This window comes from Oncorhynchus nerka, linkage group LG23, assembly GCF_034236695.1.
Source record: "Oncorhynchus nerka isolate Pitt River linkage group LG23, Oner_Uvic_2.0, whole genome shotgun sequence".
In the NCBI taxonomy this organism is placed as follows: domain Eukaryota; kingdom Metazoa; phylum Chordata; class Actinopteri; order Salmoniformes; family Salmonidae; genus Oncorhynchus; species Oncorhynchus nerka.
The window spans coordinates 47,392,623-47,418,806 of NC_088418.1; the positions used below are offsets into that span (position 1 = coordinate 47,392,623).

The window sequence follows — 26,184 nt, forward strand, 5'->3', positions numbered from 1 at the left end:
GGCTGTGTTGCCGGGGCCAAGTCTATTTAGGAAATTGCCAGGGCAGAACAAAGATGTTGATTCCAAAATGAATAATCACGAAGATTTTTATTTGCCGACAGTGATATAATGCATTATTGTATCCCCACTGCACAGTTCACAAGCTTTCCACACACATTTTAGTGCAAAGTCTGCATGAGTAGTAGATCTACAACACGCATTTAATGAGGTGTGTGCGCGCGAGAGCACATGTGGTATGTATGTATGTATGTATGTATGTATGTATGTATGTATGTATGTATGTATGTATGTATGTATGTATGTATGTATGTATGTATGTATGTATGTATGTATGTATGTATGTGTGTGGGTGTGTGAGAGCACGTTTGTGGTGGGTGGGTGTGTGTGTGTGTGTGTGTGTGTGTGGGTGGGTGGGAGCGCCCGTGTGGCTGTGTTGTGTTTTTGACATGTCCCTCTGTCCTGATTAGGTGTCTGGGGAGTAGAGTCCCAGTGAGGCAGAGAGAGTAAAGGACCTCCCCACCCTCCTCCTTCTCCTCCTCCTCCTCACCCTCCCCTCCCAAAGACATGCATAGCCAGAACCGTAAGTCTCCTCTCCTCTCCTCTCCTCTCCTCTCCTCTCCTCCTCTCCTCTCCTCTCCTCTCTCCCTCTCCTCTCCTCTCCCTCTCCTCTCCTCTCCTCTCCTCTCCTCTCCTCTCCTCTCCTCTCCTCTCCTCTCCTCTCCTCTCCTCTCCTCTCTCTGTCTCTCTCCAATGTACTCTACTGCAATATAGATCCCAGCGTTTCAGACAAACCTTTTCACTTGGTGGCACCAGCTCATGATTCTGTCGCACCCATAAAAAAACGTTGTCACGCAATATACAGTTGTGGCCAAAAGTTCTGAGAATAACACAAATATTAATTTTCACAAAGTCTGCTGCCTCAGTTTGTATGATGGCAATTTGCATATACAGTGGGGCAAAAAAGTATTTAGTCAGCCACCAATTGTGCAAGTTCACCCACTTAAAAAGATGAGAGAGGCCTGTAATTTTCATCATAGGTACACTTCAACTATGACAGACAAAATGAGGGAAAAAAATGACGTAGGATTTTTAATTAATTTATTTGCAAATTAGGGTGGAAAATAAGTAATGTGATTTTCTGGATTTTTTTCTTCTCATTTTGTCTGTCATAGTGGAAGTGTACCTATGATGAAAATTACAGGCCTCTCATCTTTTTAAGTGGGAGAACTTGCACAATTGGTGGCTGACTAAATACTTTCTTTCCCCACTGTACTCCAGAATGTTATGATGAGTGATCAGATGAATTGCAATTAATTTGAAAGTCCCTCTTTGCCATGAAATTAATGCAAATATTGCTGCCAGTATGAATGCACTGAAATCAACCATTTATCGGATCATCAAGAACTTCAAGGAGAACAGTTCAATTGTTGTGAAGAAGGCTTCAGGGCGGCCAAGAAAGTCCAGCAAGCGCCAGGACCGTCTCCTAAAGTTGATTCAGCTGCGGGATCGGGGCACCACCAGTACAGAGCTTGCTCAGGAATGGCAGCAGGCAGGTGTGAGTGCATCTGCACGCACAGTGAGGCGAAGACTTTTGGAGGATGGCCTGGTGTCAAGAAGGGCAGCAAAGAAGCCACTTCTCTCCAGGAAAAACATCAGGGACAGACTGATATTCTGCAGAAGGTACAGGGATTGGACTGCTGAGGATTGTCGTTTTCTCTGAGGAATCCCCTTTCCGATTGTTTGTGGCATCTGGTAAAAAGCTTGTCTGGAGAATACAAGGTGAGCACTACCATCAGTCCTGTGTCATGCCAACAGTAAAGCATCCTGAGACCATTCATGTGTGGGGTTGCTTCTCAGCCAACGGAGTGGGCTCACTCACAATTTTGCCTAAGAACACAGCCATGAATAAAGAATGGTACCAACACATCCTCCGAGAACTTCTCCCAACCATCCAGGAACAGTTTGGTGACGAACAATGCCTTTTCCAGCATGATGGAGCACCTTGCCATAAGGCAAAATTGATAACTAAGTGGCTCGGGGAACAAAACATCAATATTTTGGGTCCATGGCCAGGAAACTCCCCAGACCTTAATCCCATTGAGAACTTGTGGTCAATCCTCAAGAGGCAGGTGGACAAACAAAACCCCACAAATTCTGACAAACTCCAAGCATTGATTATGCAAGAATGGGCTGCCATCAGTCAGGGTGTGGCCTAGAAGTTAATTGACAGCATGCCAGGGCAGACTGCAGAGGTCTTGAAAAAAAAGGGTTAACATTGCAAATATTGACTCTTTGCATCAACTTCATGTAATTGTCAATAAAAGCCTTTGACACGTATGAAATGCTTGTAATTATACTTCAGTATTCCATAGTAACATCTGACAAAAATATCTAAAGACACTGAAGCAGCAAACTTTGTGGAAATTAATATTTGTCATTCTCAAAACTTTTGGCCATGACTACAGTACCGGTCTAAAGTTTGGACACACCTACTCATTCCAGGGTTTTTCTTTCTTTGGACTATTTTCTACACTGTAGAATAATAGTGAACACATCAAAACAATATAATAACACATATGGAAAAAAGCTGTTAAACAAATCTAAATATATTTTATATTTGAGATTCTTCCAAGTATCCAACATTTGCCTTGATGACAGCTTTGCACACTCTTGGCATTCTCTCAACCAGCTTCATGAGGTAGTCACCTGGAATGCATTTCAATTAACAGGTGTGCCATGTTAAAAGTTAATTTGTGGTATTTATTTCATTAACGCTTTTGAGCCAATCAGCTGTGTTATTACGAGGTAGTGGTGGTATACAGAAGCTAACCCTATTTGGCAAAATATCAAGTCCATATAATGGCAACAGCAGCTCAAATAAGCAAAGAGAAGTCCATTATTTTAAGACATGAAGGTCAGTCAATACTAAAAATGTCAAGAACTTTGAAAGTTCCATCAAGTGCTATGATGAAACTGGGTCTCATGAGGACCTCCACAGGAAAGGAAGCCCCAGAGTTACCTCTGTGGCAGAGGATAAGTTCATTAGATTTACCAGCCTCAGAAATTGCACCCCAAATAAATGCTTCAGAGTTGAAGTAACAGACACATCTCAACATCAACTGTTCAGAGGAGACTACGTGAATCAGGCCTTCATGGTCGAATTGCTGCAAAGAAACCACTACTAAAGGACACCAATAAGAAGAAGAGGCTTGCTTGGGCCAAGAAATTTGAGCAATGGACATTGGTCTGGTGGAAATCTGTCCTTTTGGTCTGATGAGTCCAAATTTGAGATTTTGGGTTCCAATTGCCATGTCTTTGAGATGCAGAGTTGGTGAACGGATGATCTCTGCATGTGTGGTTCCTACCGTGAAGCATAGAGGAGGAGGTGTGGTGGTGCTTTGCTGGTGACACTGTCTGTGATTTATTTAGAATTTAAGGCACACTTAACCAGCATGGCTTCCACAGTATTCTGCAGCGATACGCCATCCCATCTGGTGTACGCTTAGTGGGACTATCATTTGTTTTTCAACAGGACAATGACCCAACACACCTCCAGGCTGTGTAAGCGCTATTCGACCAAGAACGAGAGAGATTGAGTGCTGCATCAGATGACCTGGCCTCCACAATCCCCCGACCTCAACCCAGTTTAGATGGCTTTGGATGAGTTGGACCGCAGAGTGAAGGAAAAGCAGCCAACAAGTGCTCAGCATAGGTGAAGCTGGTTTTGAGAGTGCCAAGAGTGTGCAAAGCTGTCACGGCAAACGTTGACTACTTTCAATAAAATATATTGTTTAACACTTTTGTTGTTGGTTTGTACATGATTCCATATGTGTTATTTCAAACAAAGAAAAACCCTTGAATGAGTAGGTGTCTAAACCTTTGACTGGTGCTGTATATTTTTATAGTAATTGTATCAAGTAATTCCCAGTGCTTTATTAATACATGTAATAGGTTACTACTATTCAAGAAAAGCTGTTTCATTCAACATGTCCAAGCAGGAATGCATGATTCAAGATATTTTGATGTGCAACCTAATCTAGTGATTGTCATGGATTTTGGGTTGACAATTAGGATATTGTTATATTTTACTGGCAAAATAGGGCTCCAGATGTTATTTTTCATTTTATGGAGATGAATTTGTCTACATCGTTATATGCATTAGGGGACAGTTAGAAAATTACTGGGGGGTGGCTTTGTTCCTATTTGTCACACTTGATATTTTCCAAACGCCGCGAAACAACATGTTTCATTGCCCATGATGAGGCTTTTTATCAGCGTAATTGACCTCACAATAAACCCGTGTCGAGTAACTTCCATGACAGCTTTGTGCTGCTGTAATGAGAAGCTGCAGCCGCTTTGCAATCAATCGGGAGGTGGAAAGCACATGGTGCTGAAATTACGCTAATTTGAGTAATTGTAAAAAAAAAAAAAAAAAATTAAAAAACATTTCACTAATTAACTAACAACGAAGGCTTTGTGTTGGAGCCTATTTCTTCCTATTTAAGAAATAAGAGGTAGGCCTACCTGTTTGGCCGACAATTATACGTTATGTTTAGATTAGTCGGACAATTCCTTCAATTGTGTCACCACTCCTTAAATACCTCAGTGTCCGTGAAGGACTTTGTATGTTAAGTTAAATCCATTAAGGGGGCAGGTCTATGTGAGGGTATACCATAGCCTACTTTGTTAAAGAAAATTGCAAAAAGCCTACCCCTTTGTTTAGTTTAAGATTTTGAAGAAGTCAAAACTGATCTTTAACAGCGCTTTCCTCTGATGCTAGAAACGAGCCACAAAATGCACGAGAAAGACGAGACTCTTGCGTATGGGAATATATTCTGTTTGCCTCTGATATTCAGAGGCTGAGCTACGAATTTCTATAGCCTCAAAGTCAAAAAATGTACTTTGCTAGGGAGGTAATCGAGTAGGCCTACAATGTGTAACTCTCTTGCTATCAATTGAGCTATTCACTTTTTGTGAAAGAGAAGGAGTTTAAACTCAGGCAGCTTTTAAGGATGCACTTGTAACTAGGGTTGGGCGATATTATGATAGTATCGTCTATCGAGGATGATCGACAGCCATTGTCGATGGTGACGACGACATAATGTGACAGACGATGCCTAACCTATTTCAACTTGACTGGCCGTTTTAAAGAGAGAAGCGGAGTCCGGTGGTGCAGGGCAGTGCGTAGGTGACATTCCGAGGAAACTGTCTATATTCCTATTTGCTGTAGCCTATTTCAATGAATACCTTATATTTACAGAATGCAAGAGAACAAATGAAGACATGGCCTAGTTTCACCAAAGCGGCGCTAAATGTCCAGTCAGAAAATGTGATTTTTTTTTTCTCTCTCTCTCTCCAATAGTGGATGATTTCTCCCACCGCGCTATTTCATGTTCAAGCAATTCATATATCTAACAGAGTTCTAGGCTATCTCAAAGTTTTACGTTTTTTTATAAAAAAAAAAAAACCTACAAATATGTTAGGCCTAAGGTAATAATGAGAGGGATACAGTGCCTTCAGAAAGTATTCACACCCCTTGACTTTTTCCACATTTTGTTGTTACAAAGTGGAATTAAAATGGATTTAATTGTCTACAACAAATAGTCTACAACAAATAGCCTGTCAACGTGGAAGAAAAATGTGAACATTTGTTAAAAAAAAAAATATGATGCTATCTTGATTAGATAAGTATTCAACCCCCTGACTCAATACATGTTAGAATCACCTTTGTCAGCGATTACAGATGTGAGTCTTTATGGGTAAGTCTCTAAGAGCTTTACACACATGGATTGTGCAACATTTACCCATTTTTCTTTAAAAGATTCTTCAAGCGCTGTCAAGTTGACAAACATTTTCAGGTCTTGCCATAGATTTTCAAGCATATTTAAGTCAAAACTGTAACTCGGCCACTCAGGACCTTTCACTGTTTCTTGGTAAGCAACTCCAGTGTAGATTTGGCCTTGTGATTTAGGTTATTGTCCCGCTGAAAGGTTCATTTGTCTCCCAATGTCTGGTGGAAAGCAGACTGAACCAGGTTTTCCTTTAGGATTTTGCCTGTGCTTTAGCTCCATTCCGTTTATTTTATTTTTTTATCATGAAAAACATCTCGCTCCTTAATGATTACAAGCATAACCATAACATATGCAGCCACCACTATGCTTGAAAAAATGGTGAGTAATGTGATTTTCCTCAAACATAACTTTGTATTCAGGACAAAAAGTGAATCGATTCACAAAAAGTGAATCGCTTTGCCATATGTTTTGCAGTATTACTTTAGTGCCTTGTTGGCAACAGGATGCATATTTTTGGAATATTTGTATTGTGTACAGGTTTCCTTATTTTCACTCTGTCATTTAGGTTAGTATTGTGGAGGAACTACAATGTTGTTGATACATCCTCAGTTTTGTCCTATCAAGGCTATTCGACTCTAACTGTTTTAAAGTCGCCATTTGGCCTCATGGTGAAATCCCTGAGTGGTTTCCTTCCTCTCTGGCAACTGAGTTAGGAAAGACACCTGTAACTTTGAAGTGACTGGGTGTATTGATACACCATCCAAAGTGTCATTTAATAACTTCACCATCAACAAAGGGATATTTAATGTCTGCTTTTTTAAAATTTTGCCCATCTACCAATAGGTGCCCATTTTTTTTGTCAGGCATTGGAAAACCTCCCTGGTCTTTGTGGTTGAATCTGTGTTTGAAATTCACTACTCGACTGAGGGACCTTGCAGATAATTGTATGTGTGTGGTACAGAGATGAGGTAGTCTTTCAAACATAATGTTAAACACTGTTATTGCACACAGTGAGTTCATGACACTTGTTTTTATGTTCACTCCTGAACGTATTTAGTTTTGCCATAACAAAGGGTTAAATAATTATTGACTCAAGACATTTCAGCTTTTCACTTTGAATGAATTTGTAAACATTTTGCTAAATATTATTCCACTTTGACATTATGGTGTGTAGGCCAGTGTCAATTTTTGTTACATTTAATCCATGCTAAATTCAGGCTGTAACCCAACAAAATGATATCTATAAAAAGCTGAGACTCTCTTCAACATGAACAACAGTAATTGCTTCTAAAGCTGTGTTGTTCCTGCAATTGGATTTTGAAATGTTTTACAATCGGAAAACACATTTTCTCCTGGAGAGGAAAGTGGCTTGCTCATCACGTCATAGGTCCCAGTGAAACAGACATTTACATTATAGGAATCATGAGTATAATGTACTTTACTGTATAATTTACTTTAATGTATAATGTACTTTACTGTTTGACCAAATTGTGCTTTTAGCTGCCCAACAAAAGAGGAAGGTTTGAGTGAGTGACAGTGTAGAATGTGCGACTCGCACCGATGCGACGACTAATAAAGGTCAACCTGTACAGCCAGGTCAAATGGAACCATGGATCACTTGCAAACATCACAGATCCATTGTGTGAATAACTGACTAGTCCGTGATCTACAGCGTTAAGACGTTCTCATGGTGCTGGGTGTTTACAAGATGTGTTCTCGCTGTGTATGTTCAGTCTGTATTTCTCCTGACTCTCTGTGTGTGTGTGTGTGTGTGTGTGTGTGTGTGTCTCTCAGAGCGTCGGCACGGCTCCCCATGTCCCTCCAGGGGTCCAGTGGCCTCTGTGAAGCCCAATGTGGCAGTGTCCCCCACCCCGGGTCCTACTCCCCCTCTGCCCTTCAGGGTCCCCAGAGACTACCCCCACTCCCGCTTCAACAAGGCCCCGCTCGCTGTCTACCCTCCCAAGGGTGTCCGCAGCAAGACATGGTGAGTACACACACTGGCCAAATCTTGTGAACATCCAGAATTTTCCTGCATTGAATTTCCTGCATTGAATTTCCTGCATTGAACCCTGTCATGGTTATTATTATTATTAATTATTATACATTTATTTTTATTTTAAAAAATCCTGAACTTTCCACTCAATCAATTAGCATCCCCCCTCCCTCTCTCATCCCTCTCTCTTGCTTTATCTGTCGCTCCATCCCTCTTTCTCTCTCCAGTGTGTCGTTGCCAGTAGTGAGTCTGGAGAAGATGCCATGTCTGGGCCGGGCAGAGAGTGGAACACATGTCAGAGGCCACTGCTTTTCTTCCTCCCCCTCCTGCTCCTCTCCCTCCTCCCTCAAACCCTCCCTGACCCCCCCAGCTCCCCTCAGGGGGTCTCAGGAAATGCTGGTGAATGGTCGTGGCCCCACCGCCCCTTGCTCCTCCACATCCCCCTCGGTGGACCGCCGGCCCAGCCCGGCCCGCTCTCCCGTGGATAAACGGCCCTCTAGCCTCTCCCCCCTGGACCACCGCAGACCCTCCGCCTCCCACTCCCCCTCCCCTCGGACCCCTGCAACCCCTTGCCCCCTGGACAGGAAACAGCAGAATGGAACCAAGACCCCCAGGCCTCACAGGAGACTGTCAGGTGAGAACACAGTCTAACCACAGATCTAGGATCAGTTTACCCTACTCCCAATCCTACCTTTTTAATCATTATCATGGTCCTGTGTGGCTCAGTTGGTGGAATGGTGCACGCCAATGATCATGGGTTTGATTCCCGCTGGGGCCACCCACACAGAAATTGTATTAATGCATGATGTTAGTCGCTTTTTGGATAAAAGCGGCTGCTAAATGGCATACATTATATCTACAGTATTATAATCAGGGATCAAAACTGACCAGAGGTCAGCCAACTTCATCCTCCTCCAAGGTGAATAGACACAACGACCGATGGAGAGAACATACAATGTATTAATGTATCTTTTTCTGCTATGCAATGTGTATCAGCTTAAACTCTTCCACCAGGATTGTGCATATCTATCTAAGCACCATAAAAGGTCATGGTCTAAATATATTTCCAAGTGTAAAAGCCCTCCATATTCCTTATCTCCCCTAACCTTTGAAAGCTGCCCAGTCATGAGAGTGATGGGGCATGAACAGATTCATCTGATGGGTTAGGAACTTGGCATGGGTGGGGGCTGTTTTGAAAGAAGAGAGACTGGAGGCTGTTGCTCAACACTAATCCTATGCACTGGGGCCTTGCTAATTCTACTGTGGAGGAGACTTCCCTCGTACCTCTCTCTCCAGCTCTCCTATGTCTTTGTTCTTCCGCCTCTCTCTCTCTCTTCCCCCTCTCTCTCTCTCTTCCTCTCGCCTCTCTTGCCTTTCTCCTTTCTTTCCTCTCTTCCTTTACTCCTCTCTCCTGTCTCTTGTCCCAGTCTCTCTCTCTCTCTCTCTCTCTCTCTCCGTATGTTGTTGTCTCTGTTCTGTGCGTCCCTCCGACTCTATGATTTAGAAGTAAGTGTAATTCATGAGCTACTGCTGCCAAGGCGTCTGCTCCTTAAAAACCTTCCCACCGCTTGGGACTCCCAACTGGCCTCATCTACTCTCATCTCCTAAACACATACTCCTGAGAGAGAGACACACACTTCTCATCTCCCACACAAGCGGTAACACACACACACACACGGACACTTTTCATCTCCCGCATACACACACTCACACACACTCACATACACTCTCATCTCCCAAACACACACACACACTCCCAACCACTCCCATAACTCAGACCCAGCTAGATTATAGAGATGACATGTGGAAGATTACAGGGACAATTGAAGTGTTTGACTCAGGGGGAAACTTCTCAGGAGAATTTGGGTTTCAGTCGAACAACAGTCTACTGTAGGTCCTATAACACGACTTTGTAAGACACTTCTCTCCTGTCATTCACGATATATTGGCAAAAGATGTCTTCGTAGTACTCCGGAAGACAAAATTCTGAAATCAGCCGTGATGACCTGGTTTGGTTTTTCTTCTCTCTGTCTGGTGTTTACAGGGAGGGTGTTTGACCCGAACAAGCACTGTGGAGTCCAGGACCCGGAGAGCAAACGGTCCTGCACGCGATCACTCACCTGCAAGGTGAGACACACTGACCTCTAACCTCACTTCCCATTGGCTACACAGCTTATTCTGACCATCAGTTCGCATTACTTTATTTTGCCTTGTGTGCTTTATTTTCCTTGATACCAGGGAAAGCTACATTTGAAGTCTCATTTAAATGTGTTTTCATTGCCCTCTTATGCCCACTTCTCTTTGTTATTCTATTGTGTGTGTGTGTGTTCCAGACTCACTCCCTGATCCACCGGCGGGCCGTCCCAGGCAGGCAGAAAGAGTTTGATATCCTCCTGGCAGAACACAAGGGCAGAGCGAAGGAGAAAGAGAAGGAGGGAGGGCAGAGGAGGGAGTCACAGGGGGGCAGTCAGAGCAGCCCTGCCAATGACACTACCCCCTCCACCCTGCCCCCCCACTGCCACAATGGCAGAACCGTCTCCACTCTCAAACTACGGCTGGCTAATGCACACATACCCAGGTAGGGGGCAGCACTGAGGCCAAAGTCAATGTATAGCTTCGACTCATTCAATGGAATCGTATACTTGTTATGGATATTTGTTCAATAAAGATGCTGTGTTTGCTTCTCAGGAACATTAGACTGAAGTTAGACCAAAGATGCATATTTGCAAGACATTGTACTGCACTGTTGGAGCTAGTAACATAAGCATTTTGCTGCACCTGCTATAACGCCTGCAAATCTGTGTACGCAACCAATGAACTTTGATTTGATTATTTTTTTTAATCACTCAGTTCAAACTCACACCACTAGGGGGAGATGTAAACTACTGTTGATAGCAGAATCCAGAATCCAAATGAATCCAAGTGAAACAAGGGGATTTTGGCGCTTGTTCGTTTTGTAGGTCATGTTAGTGTCAAGTTCTAAAAATGTTCTACCTTTCACTATTTCTCCTCTTTCTTTCTCTCTTTTTCTCTCTTTTTCTCTCTCTCTCTCTCCCCCTCTGTGTGCAGGGTACCAGGTGGTGGGGGCGCTGCTGTCCTATCCTCCACCCCCGTTCCTCCAGCCTCGACCCAGGACCCCCCAGCCCCTGTCTGGCAGAGGGCAGGAGAGGACAGGGACGGTCGTTTGTCCAGTTATGAGGGCAACCCAGGAACACCGGAGGACCCTGACAGAGACATAGACGGAGACCGACCATCCTGCCACTACTCCCCTCACCACCCTCGACCGCTGGGGGTATGTACCTTTAGTCTTTTAACAGACGCTCTTTTCCAGGGTCACTTACAGGAGAAATGTAGGTTAAATGCGTTGTCTACACAACATTTAACATTTAAGGTAGCTATGTGCAAAAATATGTATAATTTGTACAAAGGGTGTGTAAGTAATTTCTACATTTCAGCTGCTTCTAAAATATCTGTAAACCTAATAAAGGACTTGTAAATCCTTTATAAAACATTCTCTTATCTGTCTAACACCCCGACTGAAATCAACCCTACGCCCCTTCCCTAGAGCTAGGAAGATAAACAGAAAACTACCGACACGGACATTGCCCTCTTACCGGCGCATTTTGGTTACATCTGTAATTTTCGGTGAATATGCTATACAACGTTGCTTTGGATGTTTTTATTTTTTATAAAAAATCTCCCCAATTTCGTGGTATCCAATTGTTTTAGAAGCTACTATCTTGTCTTATTGCAACAACTCCCGCACGGGCTCGGGAGAGACGAAGGTTGAAAGTCATGCGTCCTCTTGATACACAACCCAACCAAGCCGGAAGCCAGCTGCACCAATGTGTCGGAGGAAACACCGTGCACCTGGCAACCTTGGTTAGCGCGCACTGCGCCCGGCCCGCCACGGGAGTCGCTGGTGCGCGCTGAGACAAGGACATCCCTACCGGCCAAGCCCTCCCTAACCCGGATGATGCTAGGCCAATTGTGCGTCTCCCCACGGACCTCCTGGTCGCGGCCGGTTACGACAGAGCCTGGGCGCGAACCCAGAGTCTCTGATGGCACAGCTGGCGCTGCAGTTTATTTAATTTTTTAAATTTTATTTCACCTTTATTTAATTAGGCAAGTGACGGCCAACCCTGGCCAAACCCAGACGACGCTGGACCAATTTTGCGCCGCCCTATGTGACTCCCAATCATGGCCGGTTGTGATACAGCCTGGATGGAACCAGGGACTGTAGTGACGCCTCTTGCACTGGGATGCAGTGCCTTAGACCACTGTGCCACTCAGTACGGTGACATGGCAATAGCTCCTCAGTCATTACTAAGGCATAGCCCTAAAGTATTATCATCAGGCATGCCGGCTGAGGTTTCCACAATATTGCTTACACAATCAAATCTCTACAGTGTGTGTGCAATAAATTGACCCATTTTGCTCGATAAGTACACAGTCACTTTCCATTAGTGGCAGGGATCTCGACTTTGCCAGTGCCAAGACCGACATGAAAGTTAGCTACAATGTTTCATCTAACATGTTCAGTGAATGCATGAGGGGTATTTTGATGTGCAACCGGTCAAAATAGGATCCAGAATGATCAGATTTCTTTGTGGCTTTTTATAGATTCTTTTGCCTGCATCTTTTTTTTTTTGGTGCATAGTGCCCTCGTTAATATGACACATAATTCACCACCTGAGGAAGTAAGAACTCAAAACACATATTGCTAACCCTAAATATATGACATTGTTGCTAGATGGCCATGTCATTGACCTAACAGTAAATGTAATGCCTCAAAAAAAACTTTCCATTGGCAGGCATCTATAGACGACTTGATGTATTGACTGCAAACGGCACGATCCGTCAGCGCATCATCTCAATCACATACTCTGTCTGCAAAGTGCTGTTATTTCCTCAATATTGAGAGCTGAGGAACAAATATGCTCACATAAAGCTGCGAATGTCCTATTTTTTTAACAACAGCAAAATACGTTTTTAAAAACGTTGTTTTCCCCAAAAATTACATTTTGAAATGTTGATGAGTGGCTGTATGCCTGCGCTTATCAGAATGCACCTGTCCATTGACTTGGTGGGGAAAGTGGGGAAATGGAGTGAGACCAGGTAGCGAAACAGGGACTAGGAAGAGACTGTACTTTCATTGCAGAAAGCACGTTAACGGACATTACTGTTGACAAAATAATGTTTTTAGAACAAAAACATCCAAAGAAGGGCCTCCCGGGTGGCGCAGTGGTTAAGGGCGCTGTACTGCTGTACTGCTAACTGATCACTGCAGCTGTACATAGTCCATCGGTAAATAGCCCACCCAATTTACCTACCTCATCCCCATACTGTTTATATTTATTTACTTTTCTGCTCTTTTGCACACCAGTATCTCTACCTGCACATGACCATCTGATCATTTATCACTCCAGTGTTAATCTGCTAAATTGTAATTATTCGCCTACCTCCTCATGCCTTTTGCACACAATGTATATAGACTCTCTTTTTTTCTTTTTTTTCTACTGTGTTATTGACTTGTTTATTGTTTACTCCATGTGTAACTCTGTGTTGTTGTCTGTTCACACTGCTATGCTTTATCTTGGCCAGGTCGCAGTTGTAAATGAGAACTTGTTCTCAACTAGCCTACCTGGTTAAATAAAGGTTACATTTAAAAATGTAAAAAAGTAGGGGTGTAACGATACGCATGTTTGTACTGAACCGTTCGGTACGGAGACGTCAGTTCGGTCCGCACTGTGAACACGAATGAATACATACAAATATTACAAAATGTAAACACTAAACCTATAGGCTATCAAATCAAATGTTATTGGTCACATACACATGGTTAGCAGATGTTAATGCGAGTGTAGCGAAATGCTTGTGCTTCTAGTTCCGACCTTGCAGTAATATCTAACAAGTAATCGAACAATTCCCCAACAACTATCTTATACACACACAAGTGTAAAGGAATGAATAAGAATATGTACATAAAAATATATATGGATGAGCGATGGCCGAACGGCATAGGCAAGATGCAGTAGATGGTATAGAGTACAGTATATACATATGAGATGAGTAATGTAGGATATGTAAACATTATATAAAGTGGCATAGTTTTAAAGTGACTAGTGATACATTTATTACATCCAATGTTTTATTATTAAAGTGGCTGGAGTTGAGTCAGTGTGTTGGCAGCAGCCACTCAATGTTAATGATGGCTGTTTAACAGTCTGATGGCCTTGAGATAGAAGCTGTTTTTCAGTCTCTCGGTCCCAGCTTTGATGCACCTGTACTGACCTCGCCTTCTGGATGGTAGCGGGGTGAACAGGCAGTGGCTTGGGTGGTTGTTGTCCTTGATGATCTTTTTGGCCTTCCTGTGACATCGGGTGGTTTAGGTGTCTTGGAGGGCAGGTAGTTTGCCCCCAGTGATGCGTTGTGCAGACCTCACTACCCTCTGGAGAGCCTTACCGTTGTGGGTGGAGCAGTTGCCGTACCAGGCGGTGATACAGCCCGATGGGATGCTCTTGATTGTGCAATCTGTAAAAGTTTGAGTGTTTTTGGTGACGAGCCGAATTTCTTCAGCCTCCTGAGGTTGAAGATGCGCTGTTGCGCCTTTTTCACCATGCTGTCTGTGTGGGGGGACCATTTCAGTTTGTCCGTGATGTGTACGCCGAGGAACTTAAAACTTTCCATCTTCTCCACTATTGTCCCGTCGATGTGGATAGGGGGATGCTCCCTCTGCTGTTTCCTGAATTCCACGATAATCTCCTTTGTTTTGTTGATGTTGAGTGTGAGGTTATTTTTCCTGACACCACACTCCGAGGGCCCTCACCTCCTCTCTGTTGGCCGTCTGGTCGTTGTTGGTAATGAAAACCTACCACTGTAGTGTTGTCCGCAAACTTGATGATTGAGTTGGAGGAGTGCATGGCCATGCAATCATGGGTGAACAGGGAGTACAGGGGAGGGCTGAGAATGCACCCTTGTGGGGTCCCAGTGTTGAGGATCAGCGGGGTGAAGATGTTGTTTCCTACCCTCACCACCTTGGGGCGGCCCGTCAGGAAGTCCAGGACCCAGTTGCACAGGGCGGGGTCGAGACCCAGGGTCTCGAGCTTAATGACGAGTTTGGAGGGTACTATGGTGTTAAATGCTGAGCTGTAGTCGATGCACAGCATTCTTACATAGGTATTCCTCTTGTCCAGATGGGTTGGGGAAGGTTTTAATAGTTGCTGTGGGTACAACATCACCGATGCACTTGCTTATAAACTCGCTCACCGAATCAGGGTATTCATCAATGTTATTGTCCGACGCTATGCGGAACATATCCCAATCCACGTGATCGAAGCAATCTTGAAGCGTGGAATCAGATTGATCGGACCAGCGTTGAACAGACCTGAGCACGGGCATTTCCTGTTTTAGTTTCTGTCTATAGGCTGTGAGCATAAAATGGAGTCATGGTCAGATTTTCCAAAAGGAGGGCGGGGCGGGGCTTTGTATGCATCACGGAAGTTAGAATCCTGGACCATTGTTACTCTTTCTGCCCGGGTAGCGCATTCGATATGTTGATAAAATCCTGTTTTCAGATTAGCCTTGTTAAAATCCCCAGCACAATGAATGCAGCCTCAGGATATGTGGTTTCCAGTTTACATAGAGTCCAATGAAGTTCATTCAGGGCCATCGATGTGTCTGCTTGATGTGGCTGTGATTATAATCGAAGACAATTCTCTTGGTAGATAATGCGGTTGACATTTGATTGTAAGGAATTCTAAGTCAGGTGAACAGAAGGACTTGAGTTCCTGTATGTTGTTATGATTACACCACGACTTGTTAATCATAAGGCATACCCCCCTGCCCCTCTTCTTACCAGAGAGATGTTTGTTTCTGTCGGCGCGATGCGTGAAGAAACCAGGTGGCTGTACCGACTCCGATAGCGTGTCTTGAGTGAGCTATGTTTCCGTGAAACAGAGAACGCTACAATCTCTGATGTCTCTCTGGAAGGCAACCCTTGCTCGAATTTTGTCTACCTTGTTGTCAAGAGACTGGACATTGGCGAGTAGTAAACTCCGGAGCGGTGCGCGATGTGCCCGTCTACGGAGCCTGACCAGAAGACCGCTTCTCCTGCCCCTCCTGCGGCGCCGTTGTTTTGGGTCACTGGCCGGGATCCGATCCATTGTCCTGGGTGGTGGTCCAAACAGAGGATCCGCTTCGGGAAAGTCGTATTCCTGGTCGTAATGTTGGTAAGTTGACGTTGCTCTTAAATCCAATCGTTCTTCCTGGCTGTATGTAATAAGACTTAAGATTTCCTGGGGTAACAGTGTAAGAAATAATACATAAAAAAACGAAATACTGCACAGATTCCTAAGAACGCGAAACGAAGCGACCATCTCTGTTGGCGCTAGAAGATATGATACGTACGCTGTGTTTACAGGCCTACACCTCTTGAGTAAATCTTAACGGGAAAAACAACATTTCAGGCTATTCCGTTAAAACAAGCTATGCGCTTGTTAATCAAAATAAAAAATTTAATTGGGGCATTTGAAAATGCTCTTTTCTGAGGCGCAGCCGGGGAACTAGTTCTATGGTCGATAAACCAGAATTGGAGGATCCTCCATCGTTTAAATCTCCCGTTTGGGAACATTTTAGCTTCCTAGTAGATTACAACAGCGATGGACATAGAGTTGTGGGTAAAACGTTAACAGTATGTCGCCACGCTCAACGAGAATAGCTTATGCAGCTGGCAACACCTCAAATATGTTGACATCACCTCAGTATACCGCATGCAAGCAGCCCTTGGCAGCAGATTCTGACCTGACCAAGAGATAGGTAGGCTATGTTTATATTTTTTACAGTCTTCGGTTTATAGCCGCGGATATGTGCCTATTCTCGGTGGTTGAGAACAGAGGGTTTCAGCACCTCGTGATAGTGCTCGAGCCACACAACAAACTTCCCTCTTGCACCCATTTCAGCAAACAGGTAGCACCCGCTCTATATAAGCATACAAAAACCAAAGTGTTCAATGAATTTGCACTTAAGTGTCATCACATCGCATTTCCCCAGAGTGGGGGATGTACCGTGCTACAGAAACGCCCCCTTTATGAGCGCCACAAGTGCGTATTTGGCACTGAAGGATGCAGTGTCATGGTGCGTTCGTTACCAAGATGGAAGTTGGAATTTGCCACTTGAACGACCCTCCAACTGGTTATTACTAGTGGGAAACTCCTGAGCTCCCACTTCTCCCGCATACTGACCTTTGACGTCACCTACTAAGGAAATGACCCCTAACAGCATTTTCAGCAGTTCAATACGACAACGAAATATTGCTTTAAAAAAAATATATATATAATCTATTCATGTGGATTTGGAACTGTATAATAGCTGTACTTTTAGTTTAGCCATTAGCCAATCTGCGTCTCTCAGTGAGTTCAAATCACATGATCGCATCCAACTGGTGAATTCCCACCACCCACATGGTCACAAACGCAGCGTCAGAGTGGAAACCTGAGAGGCCCGACATAACAATCCTGTCACGACAGACAATGCCAGGAACATTGTGAATGCTGTACGTTGTGTGAATGCTGTACATTGTGAATGCTGTACGTTGTGTGAATGCTGTACATTGTGTGAATGCTGTACATTGTGTGAATGCTGTACATTGTGTGAATGCTGTACATTGTGTGAATGCTGTACATTGTGAATGCTGTACATTGTGTGAATGCTGTACATTGTGAATGCTGTACATTGTGTGAATGCTGTACGTTTTGTGAATGCTGTACGTTGTGTGAATGCTGTACATTGTGTGAATGCTGTACGTTGTGTGAATGCTGTACGTTGTGTGAATGCTGTACGTTGTGTGAATGCTGTACTGTGTGAATGCTGTGAATGCTGTACGTTGTGAATGCTGTACATTGTGTGAATGCTGTACATTGTGAATGCTGTACGTTGTGTGAATGCTGTACGTTGTGTGAATGCTGTACGTTGTGTGAATGCTGTACGTTGTGTGAATGCTGTACGTTGTGTGAATGCTGTACGTTGTGAATGCTGTACATTGTGAATGCTGTACATTGTGTGAATGCTGTACATTGTGTGAATGCTGTACATTGTGTGAATGCGGAACATTGTGAATGCGGAACATGTGAATGGCATTTAATCTTCCCACTGTCCCGAAATCCGAACCGAACCATGACCCCTAAAAACCTCAATACGTACCGAACCATGGGTTTGGTGAACCGTTACACCCCTTAGCTTGAAGCCCATCAAATCAAATCTAAATCAAATCAAATGTATTTATATAGCCCTTCGTACATCAGCCGATATCTCAAAGTGCTGTACAGAAACCCAGCCTAAAACCCCAAACAGCAAGCAATGCAGGTGTAGAAGCACGGTGGCTAGGAAAAACTCCCTAGAAAGGCCAAAACCTAGGAAGAAACCTAGAGAGGAACCAGGCTATGTGGGGTGGCCAGTCCTCTTCTGGCTGTGCCGGGTAGAGATTATAACAGAACATGGCCAAGATGTTCAAATGTTCATAAATGACCAGCATGGTCGAATAATAATAAGGCAGAACAGTTGACACTGGAGCAGCAGCACAGTCAGGTGGACTGGGGACAGCAAGGAGTCATCATGTCAGGTAGTCCTGGGGCACGGTCCTAGGACTCAGGTCTTCCGAGAGAGAGAAAGAAAGAGAGAGCATATGTGGGGTGGCCAGTCCTCTTCTGGCTGTGCCGGGTGGAGATTATAACAGAACATGGCCAAGATGTTCAAATGTTCATAAATGACCAGCATGGTCGAATAATATTAAGGCAGAACAGTTGAAACTGGAGCAGCAGCATGGCCAGGTGGACTGGGGACAGCAAGGAGTCATCATGTCAGGTAGTCCTGGGGCATGGTCCTAGGGCTCAGGTTCTCCGAGAGAGAGAAAGAAAGAGAGAAGCAGAAAATTAGAGAACGCACACTTAGATTCACACAGGACAGCGAATAGGACAGGAGAAGTACTCCAGATATAACAAACTGACCCTAGCCCCCCGACACATAAACTACTGCAGCATAAATACTGGAGGCTGAGACAGGAGGGGTCAGGAGACACTGTGGCCCCATCCGAGGACACCCCCGGACAGGGCCAAACATATAGGCTGATTTGATCTCTTTTCTCTGACTGTGTTAACCCCTCCCTCCATGTTTCAGTGCTGTGCGTTCAACAGCAGGCTGATGGGACGTGGTCACTATGTGTTTGACCGGCGGTGGGACAGGATGAGGCTGGCGTTACACTGCATGGTGGAGAAACATGTCAACGCTCAGATGTGGAGGTGAGGAAAGTGTGCGTCTGTTGTTGTACCAGTCTAAATTATTTGTCGGCCCGTGTTCTGGGGCTCTGGGACAAACTCCAATGTATTTACATCCAGCTTAAGACTTCTGAGATGCCCTATGGAGAAAGTGGGTTCAGCTCTCTAGGGAAGACACACAGAGACTCATAGACACTATTAATAGGTGTGGAATGGCAGATGTTAGTATGACCTGTATCTGCTGAGGCTCTGGAATAGGACGTCAGCTCATTCTAGACAGTAATGTCTCTGAACCCCTGTAAATCTACGGGTCAGTATTTCATTATGGCTCTGGTTTTCCTAACGCGCTGCCTCTGCTTGTCTCTGTCCTCTGCTGTGTTACAGAAAGGTGCCCCTGGCTGCTGAGAGCCCTCCCTCCCCCAGCTCTCTCACCCCTCCTCCCCCCCTTTCCTCCCCCTCCTTCCCTCCCTCCACCAACGGAGCCTTGTCCCTTGGATCCTACTCCACAGCCTTCCCCCAGAATGCATCAGCAGCAGGGTTGTTTGGTATCAGGGACCCTTCCCTGGCCCCTGTCTCCGCCTTAGGGAAACCACGTAACGGCACTTCCACCAAACCCATCAGGCCCCCAGGGGCCACTGGTGTCGCGGCCAAGAAGAGGAGGACCACCCTTCCATCTAGTTTTGACACTCTCAGGGGGAACAACAGCAGCTACCACACTCTGACTCCCACCCCCATGCTCAGCTCTGGCTTGCCCCCTTAGTGGTAGGAGAAAGACCTTAGGACACAGTGCCAGTGAGGTGGGGGTCAGGGCCGAGGACTGGTACTCCAACCCTGACCCAACCACCACCACACCCTACCCCCTCACTACGGATCACCAAAGCCCCCTGCCTCCACCCAGCCCCCTGGCCCACGGAGGAGGGGTGGATGAGAGAAAGAGGAGGAGCCCCAGTGCGTACGGAGGAGGAGGGAAGCCCAGTAAGGTGACCAAAGCAGCAGCAGGGCTGGACGGCATCTTCAGGAGGAACAGCACTGGACTTCTGGCCTCAGGCTCCGAGTCACCTCGACAGGTAAACACACCTAACTCACCTGGTTACTCACATGGTAATTCACCTCACTTGACAGCTTCAAGTTAGCTTGGCTCAAATACAAATAGCCTGCCTCATATTTATTTTTGCTGTCACGGATTATACAGATTGATGTCGTTTTTGGATATGGGTTGAGCTTGACTGTCAACTTGTATCTTTCTTTCTCCTTTTCTTGCCTTCCCTCTGCTCTTCCTCTCCCCCTGTTTCTCTCTTTCCTCTTGCAGTCCAAGTTGCATCATTGACAATAACAGGAGACATGGACAGAATGCTGGGCAGCTGCGTGGACTAGAATCTGTGACCTTTGACCCAATGTCAGTAACACAGGGTCCTGCACCTCTGAACAGTGATGTCACCCCGCCCACACATTGATCAGCCAATGGGCGGTTTTGCAGAGGTAGTCTCCATGAATCAAGACACTCATCATCACAAACTGCCCTCTGAAAAGGGAACCTGCTTTAGTTTGGCATCTTCATCACCACTCTACATGCATTTAGACATTTGTTGTTGTAGCTTCCTGTTCCTGTGTGGTCAGGTGACCAGGAAGGAATTCCCATGTCCAAAAACTTCCTCAGACAGACCTGTCTTGACAGCCCCAGCAGACCTCCCTTCCTCACCACACACACACCCTTCTCTCCAGCATGCCAGAGTTTAAAGTGCACTTGCTCTCCTCCTGGAGGCTACACAACAACGTGTCTGTCACACAAGGGAAGACTTCATACCGACACTTTTTCATGAAATGGCTTGCAAAATAGGAACAATTCAGGTTATCGAGGATTGTTTTACTATTCGTCTCAAATGTTGCGACACAGAGTGTCAGGACCTACACCCTAAATGGAAAAAAAGATGGTGTTGGATTTTTAAAAATGTATAATAATTTATCATTTCTTCATTTTCTTACTGACCAGAGTAGAGCTACAAACGTTGAGCAAAATTATATTTGTATGTCAATTTTAAAAAGTATTATTATAATCATAGTTATTGTTGAAAATGTGTACATATATTTTAATTATTTATTATTAGTCTCCCCTTACTAAAAGAACTGAAGTTATAGTGTTTTACCTGCCAGGTGAAGTGTGCACTCTTAATACGATGCTTAGTATTTTCAAGGGTCCTCTGCCGGTGGTTCTCTCGTTTCACACTTCTTCCAATGTTTCTATATGATATGTCCATTACAGAAATGTACATATGGCACCAGCCATCTTCTTTTAATATTGCTGGTTCCACTGCGCTGTGTTCTTCTATTCTGTCAAGGATGGACACACTACAGGGATGTCACTGGCATGGGCTGCATCTCAATAGTCTTAAGTGGCATCTTCTCCTCGTCTCCTCCTTTTTGTCTTTCCTGATCTGAAAACGACGGTGGCCTTTAGAACAAATGTGGTGGTTGCCAGACAGGAATTAGACTTCTGTCTAGCGAGTTCTTGCGGTAGGAAGTTACTTTAGATTACTTCGATGCGTATTTCAGAACAGTGGCAGTGCCCCTACTGTTGCATAGTGTAGGTGGGGAAGTCTGTTCAGTGTTTGCCTGAAGGTAGTATACTGCTTTTTCCGATCCTCTCTTTTGCACTTTTTCCTCATATGCCCAGGTCATTAAATCTACTTCCATTTCTATAGATATTTGCTGGCCACCAAGTATGAACTCTGGGGTGGGAGGACGCGCACAATCAAGACAATTTTTATTTTTTTTGTATTTGTAATGAATTTCGAAAATGCTCTTTCGTTTTTCTTTCACTTTGAAAATGTTGACGGTTTTGTAGATCGGCAGGGGGAAAAATCCAATGTATTCCCTTTTTTTTTTAGAGGGAATTGTAAGACTGCAAAATGCGAAGACTGCTAGGGGTGTGTAGACTTTCACCAGGCACTGTATACATTTGTAAAGGTGTTTTGTCAACAACAGTAAATATGAAGACTAGGCCTGTATTCCTTGTGACGTCAATCCCCTCTATAAACCTGTGTAGTGTGGGCCAGGGGTATTCAATTCTGACCCTACGAGGGCCGGAGCCTTCTGGTTTTCTGTTCTACCTGATCAGTAATTGCACCCAGCTGGTGTCCCAGGTCTAAATCAGGGACTGATGGGGGAAAAACAATGCATTGAAACTGGCTTTGAGGTCCGGGGTTGAGTTTGAAAGGTGTAGGCTATCTGAATCTCAAGACAGAATGTATCTGTCACCATGGCTAAGGGAAGTCACAAACACTGTCTGCCTGGTCCAGGGGGAGGTACCGTGGGGGGAAGGTTTCTATGCCTGCCGTTTTGTCTTCAGACCCTGCCTCTGCAGGAGTGCACACTCTTCCAAGTCCTTAGGCCCTCCATATTTCTATAAGTTCTGATAGGTGAAGGTATTGTCTCTTTTTCACCATCTCGGTCAGATATGCTCGCTTTCTGCAAGTGGTCAATGTCGACATGTAACTTCTTCCCAACATAGTATTAGGCTTACAGAATATCAGTTTATAACTCCCATCCATTACCAGTTACTGTTCGATCACTGAAAAATGTGTGCACTGCTCTAATGGTTAGTCCCGTCAGGAGGCAGCAATGCCCCTCTCCAGTCATTTAGGTTCACAAACGGCACGTGACTGACTAGGTAGTATTCCTGAATGTTAACTTTGCTTCTCCTCCCCTCACTATTTTCACTGAGTGTGGAGCAGCAAATATGCCATCTAGTTCAACTGCCTCAGAGGCTGACTCAAGTTTATGGGGAGTAGCAGTACACTATGGGAAGATCTCAATTGCATACGGCTCGCTTCTTCGCTCCTCGTCTCCTTCTCAAAACCCATTGGATAAGAAAGCCAAAAGTCCCGCCCATCTGACCTTCTCCTCCAATGGGTTGTGAGAATGACGGCAGGAGAGAGGACTCGAGGAGAATGCAATTGAGGTCTTCCCTACGTGTTGGTCTGAAATGGCACGCTGTTCCCTGTAGTGCACTACTTTTGACCAATGCCCTAATATAAGTGCCCTGGGCAAAACAAGGGCACTGTATCGGGAATACAGTGCCTAAGTAGTGCACTATAGGGAATGACGCAGACTTGAGTAGACTAGTGTTTCAGTGCAGTCTCCCCGCTACTCACCCAGGACATGGATGTCTCTCTGTAAGTAAGGCCTTATTTTTGTATTCACTGTAAATAAAGCAGAACCTGGTCCTTGTCGAGATCTTACTATGAAATAGTCACTGGTTCACCTTATCAGTCTGTGGTGGCGTCCATCATGTGCTTTCTACTCCTGGGTGACTCTTTTATCCTGTTGTCCCCATGGTGTTTTGAACACATTTAGATGTGTATTTTCAGGTTTGACTATGTTTTGGATTAAAAAAGGATATATAAAATGTTTTCTACCTGCTGTTTTGTCCTGTCCCTTCTTGATGGAATAACTTCACCCAGGTGCACGATTCAGCATAGCAGGATAGTAATTCCGTGGGAGAATATCAATTATATCCTCCTCGCGTCCTCTCTCTTTGTCTCCTCAATACCCATTGGATAAGAAGTCAGAGGTCCCACCCCTCTGACCTTCTCCAATGGGTTTTTAGAAGGAGGAAAGGAGAGAGGATGCGAGGAGGATGCAATTGATGTCTTTGTTTCCCGCGGGGGGGGGCGCAAGAGATGTACACAATTAATTATGCCTGAAAGAGGGACAGACACCCATACATTTCCATTTACTTGAATTAGTCCTCTGTACACTTGCAAAGTCCATTCCCCTCATTCCTGCAAGGGTGGCACTTTTAAAGGCCTACCTAATATAAAATGTATGGATTGTGCCACATGGACTGGAGCAGTGAGTAAAGGCCAGGGTGGGTGTAGTGCTGATGTTTAGGATATCTTTGAGTCCCCTTGTACACATGACCACAAACGATCACTTGGTATACAGTCTAGTAGGTGAGCCAGAATCCATTTTGAAACCAGACCTGATCATTATGTTGGTGAACAAACACTGGCGTCTGGAACTGTGTTGAGCAGGGAGCATCCTTCCGTTCGTAATATATTGCTCGAACAACAAGTCCTGGTGTGTAGCGATGGCTACTACAGAGCTGTGTTCATCCTATTCTTCACAGTAGCCTATCCATCTACCTGTAAAAAGTTCTGCGCTTATAGACTGTCTAGTGTAGCAACAGGTGCCGCCACATCGCAAGAATTGGTAGGCTTGCTAGTAGGCCTCACAAGAGCCTTTTCTGTTCACTTTTAAAATCAAAAGGGAATAGTTCTAACTGCCCACAAGTAGGCCTATTTGTGTGTTGTAAAGTGGTTATTATAGCAACACAAATAGAGAAACTAGCGCTCCAAAATGTCAAAAAGATGTCAGTAGGTAAAATGGGAAAGGCAGCTTGCATGTAATTGATGACATAAAAGGTTTCCAACACTATGCAGCATGTCAATGAATTCCGAGGGCTTTTCCCCCCCATACGCAAACAGCATTCTTATGATAATGGTTTAATGCTGGTCCTTTGGTTAATTGTCTGGCCGATAGCGGTGGCCACCTTTTGTTGTATTTCTCACTGGGCCTAAAGGACAGGGTCTGGTCTCGGGGATTATAACTCTAGAGGTCTACTCAAATACCACAACAACTATATTTTTCAGAAGCCCCAGTTTGTAGCCTACGCTAGAAGTTGGTTCCGACTACTTTTAGACTGGTGATTAATACTATATTATGTGGAAGTAGGCTAAACAATATAATACCTGTTCTACTGAATCTAAAATGTCTAAAACACACATCACATGGTGAGATATTGCAGGCCTACAGCCATAACTTGTAGACCTATGTTTGAATGATTAGCGTAATATTATTGATATTTATGAGTTAATTAAGCGATTAAAGCGTGAGGAGGTGTGGTATATTGCCAATATACCACGGCTAAGGGCTGTTCTTAGGCACGACGCATTGCGGAGTTGCGGACATTAATTTTTACTTCTCTAATTATGTTGGTAACCAGTTTATAATAGCAATAAGGCACCTCTGGGGTTTGTGGTAGATGGCCAATATACCACGGCTAAGGGCTGTATCCAGGCACTCCACATTGCGTCTTGTAAAAAACAGCCTGTGGCCATATACCACACCTCCTCATGTCTTATTGCTCAAATATACCATGGCTGTCAGCCAATCAGCATTCAGGGCTCGAACCACCGAGTTTATAGTGAATTAATAGACGATCTTTGCGCAAATGTTCGTGGCATTCGGCCTAGAGTGCACTGTTTGCCATGTCCACATTTTTATTCAGCACGTGATTATCTAAGCGACACTTTCGGCGTTCACGACAGATTGCGGTAACAGCAACAAAATGCTGCAGCACCTGCGAGAAGACATTCCATGGAACCTATGAGTAGCCCCGTCTCTCCACCTATTCTAGCTCTTTCACTATTAAGCACACTAGAACATTTAATGCTGAAAATCATATATTCCTTAATGAATTACCAAATGTTGTAGAAACTTTATTACATTTGAGCAACATTTTATCAATCCATATGGGTAAACTATTTGGCAAGGTTGCTTTTATGCCAACATTCTACTTGGCTATCCATGAAAACAAAAATTCACAGACTGTGTGCCGGCAACCTGGACACAAGGGTAGACGTAACAGAGTAAAAGTACATCTGTAACACTCCATTTAGTATGATATGTTACCTTTCATCAGTGGAGGTTGGTGGGAGGAGCTATAGGAGGAGGGGCTCATTGTAATGACTGGAATGGAATTAATGGAATGGAGTCAAACGTGGCCATTACAATGACTCCGTCCTCCTCTAGTTCCTCCCGCCAGCCTCCACTGTGTTTTATATAGAATGTATTAATTTGTGGATGTCCATCATCGCTTTTTTACAACATGTTACAAATTACAATTCATACAATATGTTACGAATTTGCTAAATGTATGATATGTTACGAATACCAATTAGTTGTAGCTAATGTTAGTTAGGTGGCTAATGCTAATGTTAGCTGGGTTAGCTAGTTGGCTAATGCTATCGTTAGCTAGGCTAGGGGTTATGGTTAATGTTAGGAGTTAGGTTAAAGGGTTAAGGTTAGGGGAAAGGTTAGCTAACATGCTAAGTAGTAGAAAAGTAGC

The 26,184-nt window shown here is 44.4% G+C and overlaps 1 protein-coding gene across 1 annotated transcript in view; it reads left to right on the plus strand.

Moving 5' to 3' along the window:
- Positions 1 to 23,474, plus strand: part of LOC115106103 (ataxin-7-like protein 1) — a 29,778-nt gene extending 6,304 nt beyond the window's left edge. Inside the window, 9 exon segments of the mRNA XM_065008181.1 lie at positions 7,587 to 7,776; positions 8,013 to 8,419; positions 9,830 to 9,912; positions 10,119 to 10,363; positions 10,855 to 11,077; positions 18,958 to 19,079; positions 19,440 to 19,811; positions 19,813 to 20,122; positions 20,365 to 23,474. Coding sequence (XP_064864253.1) covers positions 7,587 to 7,776; positions 8,013 to 8,419; positions 9,830 to 9,912; positions 10,119 to 10,363; positions 10,855 to 11,077; positions 18,958 to 19,079; positions 19,440 to 19,811; positions 19,813 to 20,122; positions 20,365 to 20,382 — 1,970 coding nt within the window. The 3' untranslated portion in view covers positions 20,383 to 23,474.
- The last annotated feature ends 2,710 nt before the right edge of the window (positions 23,475 to 26,184 follow it).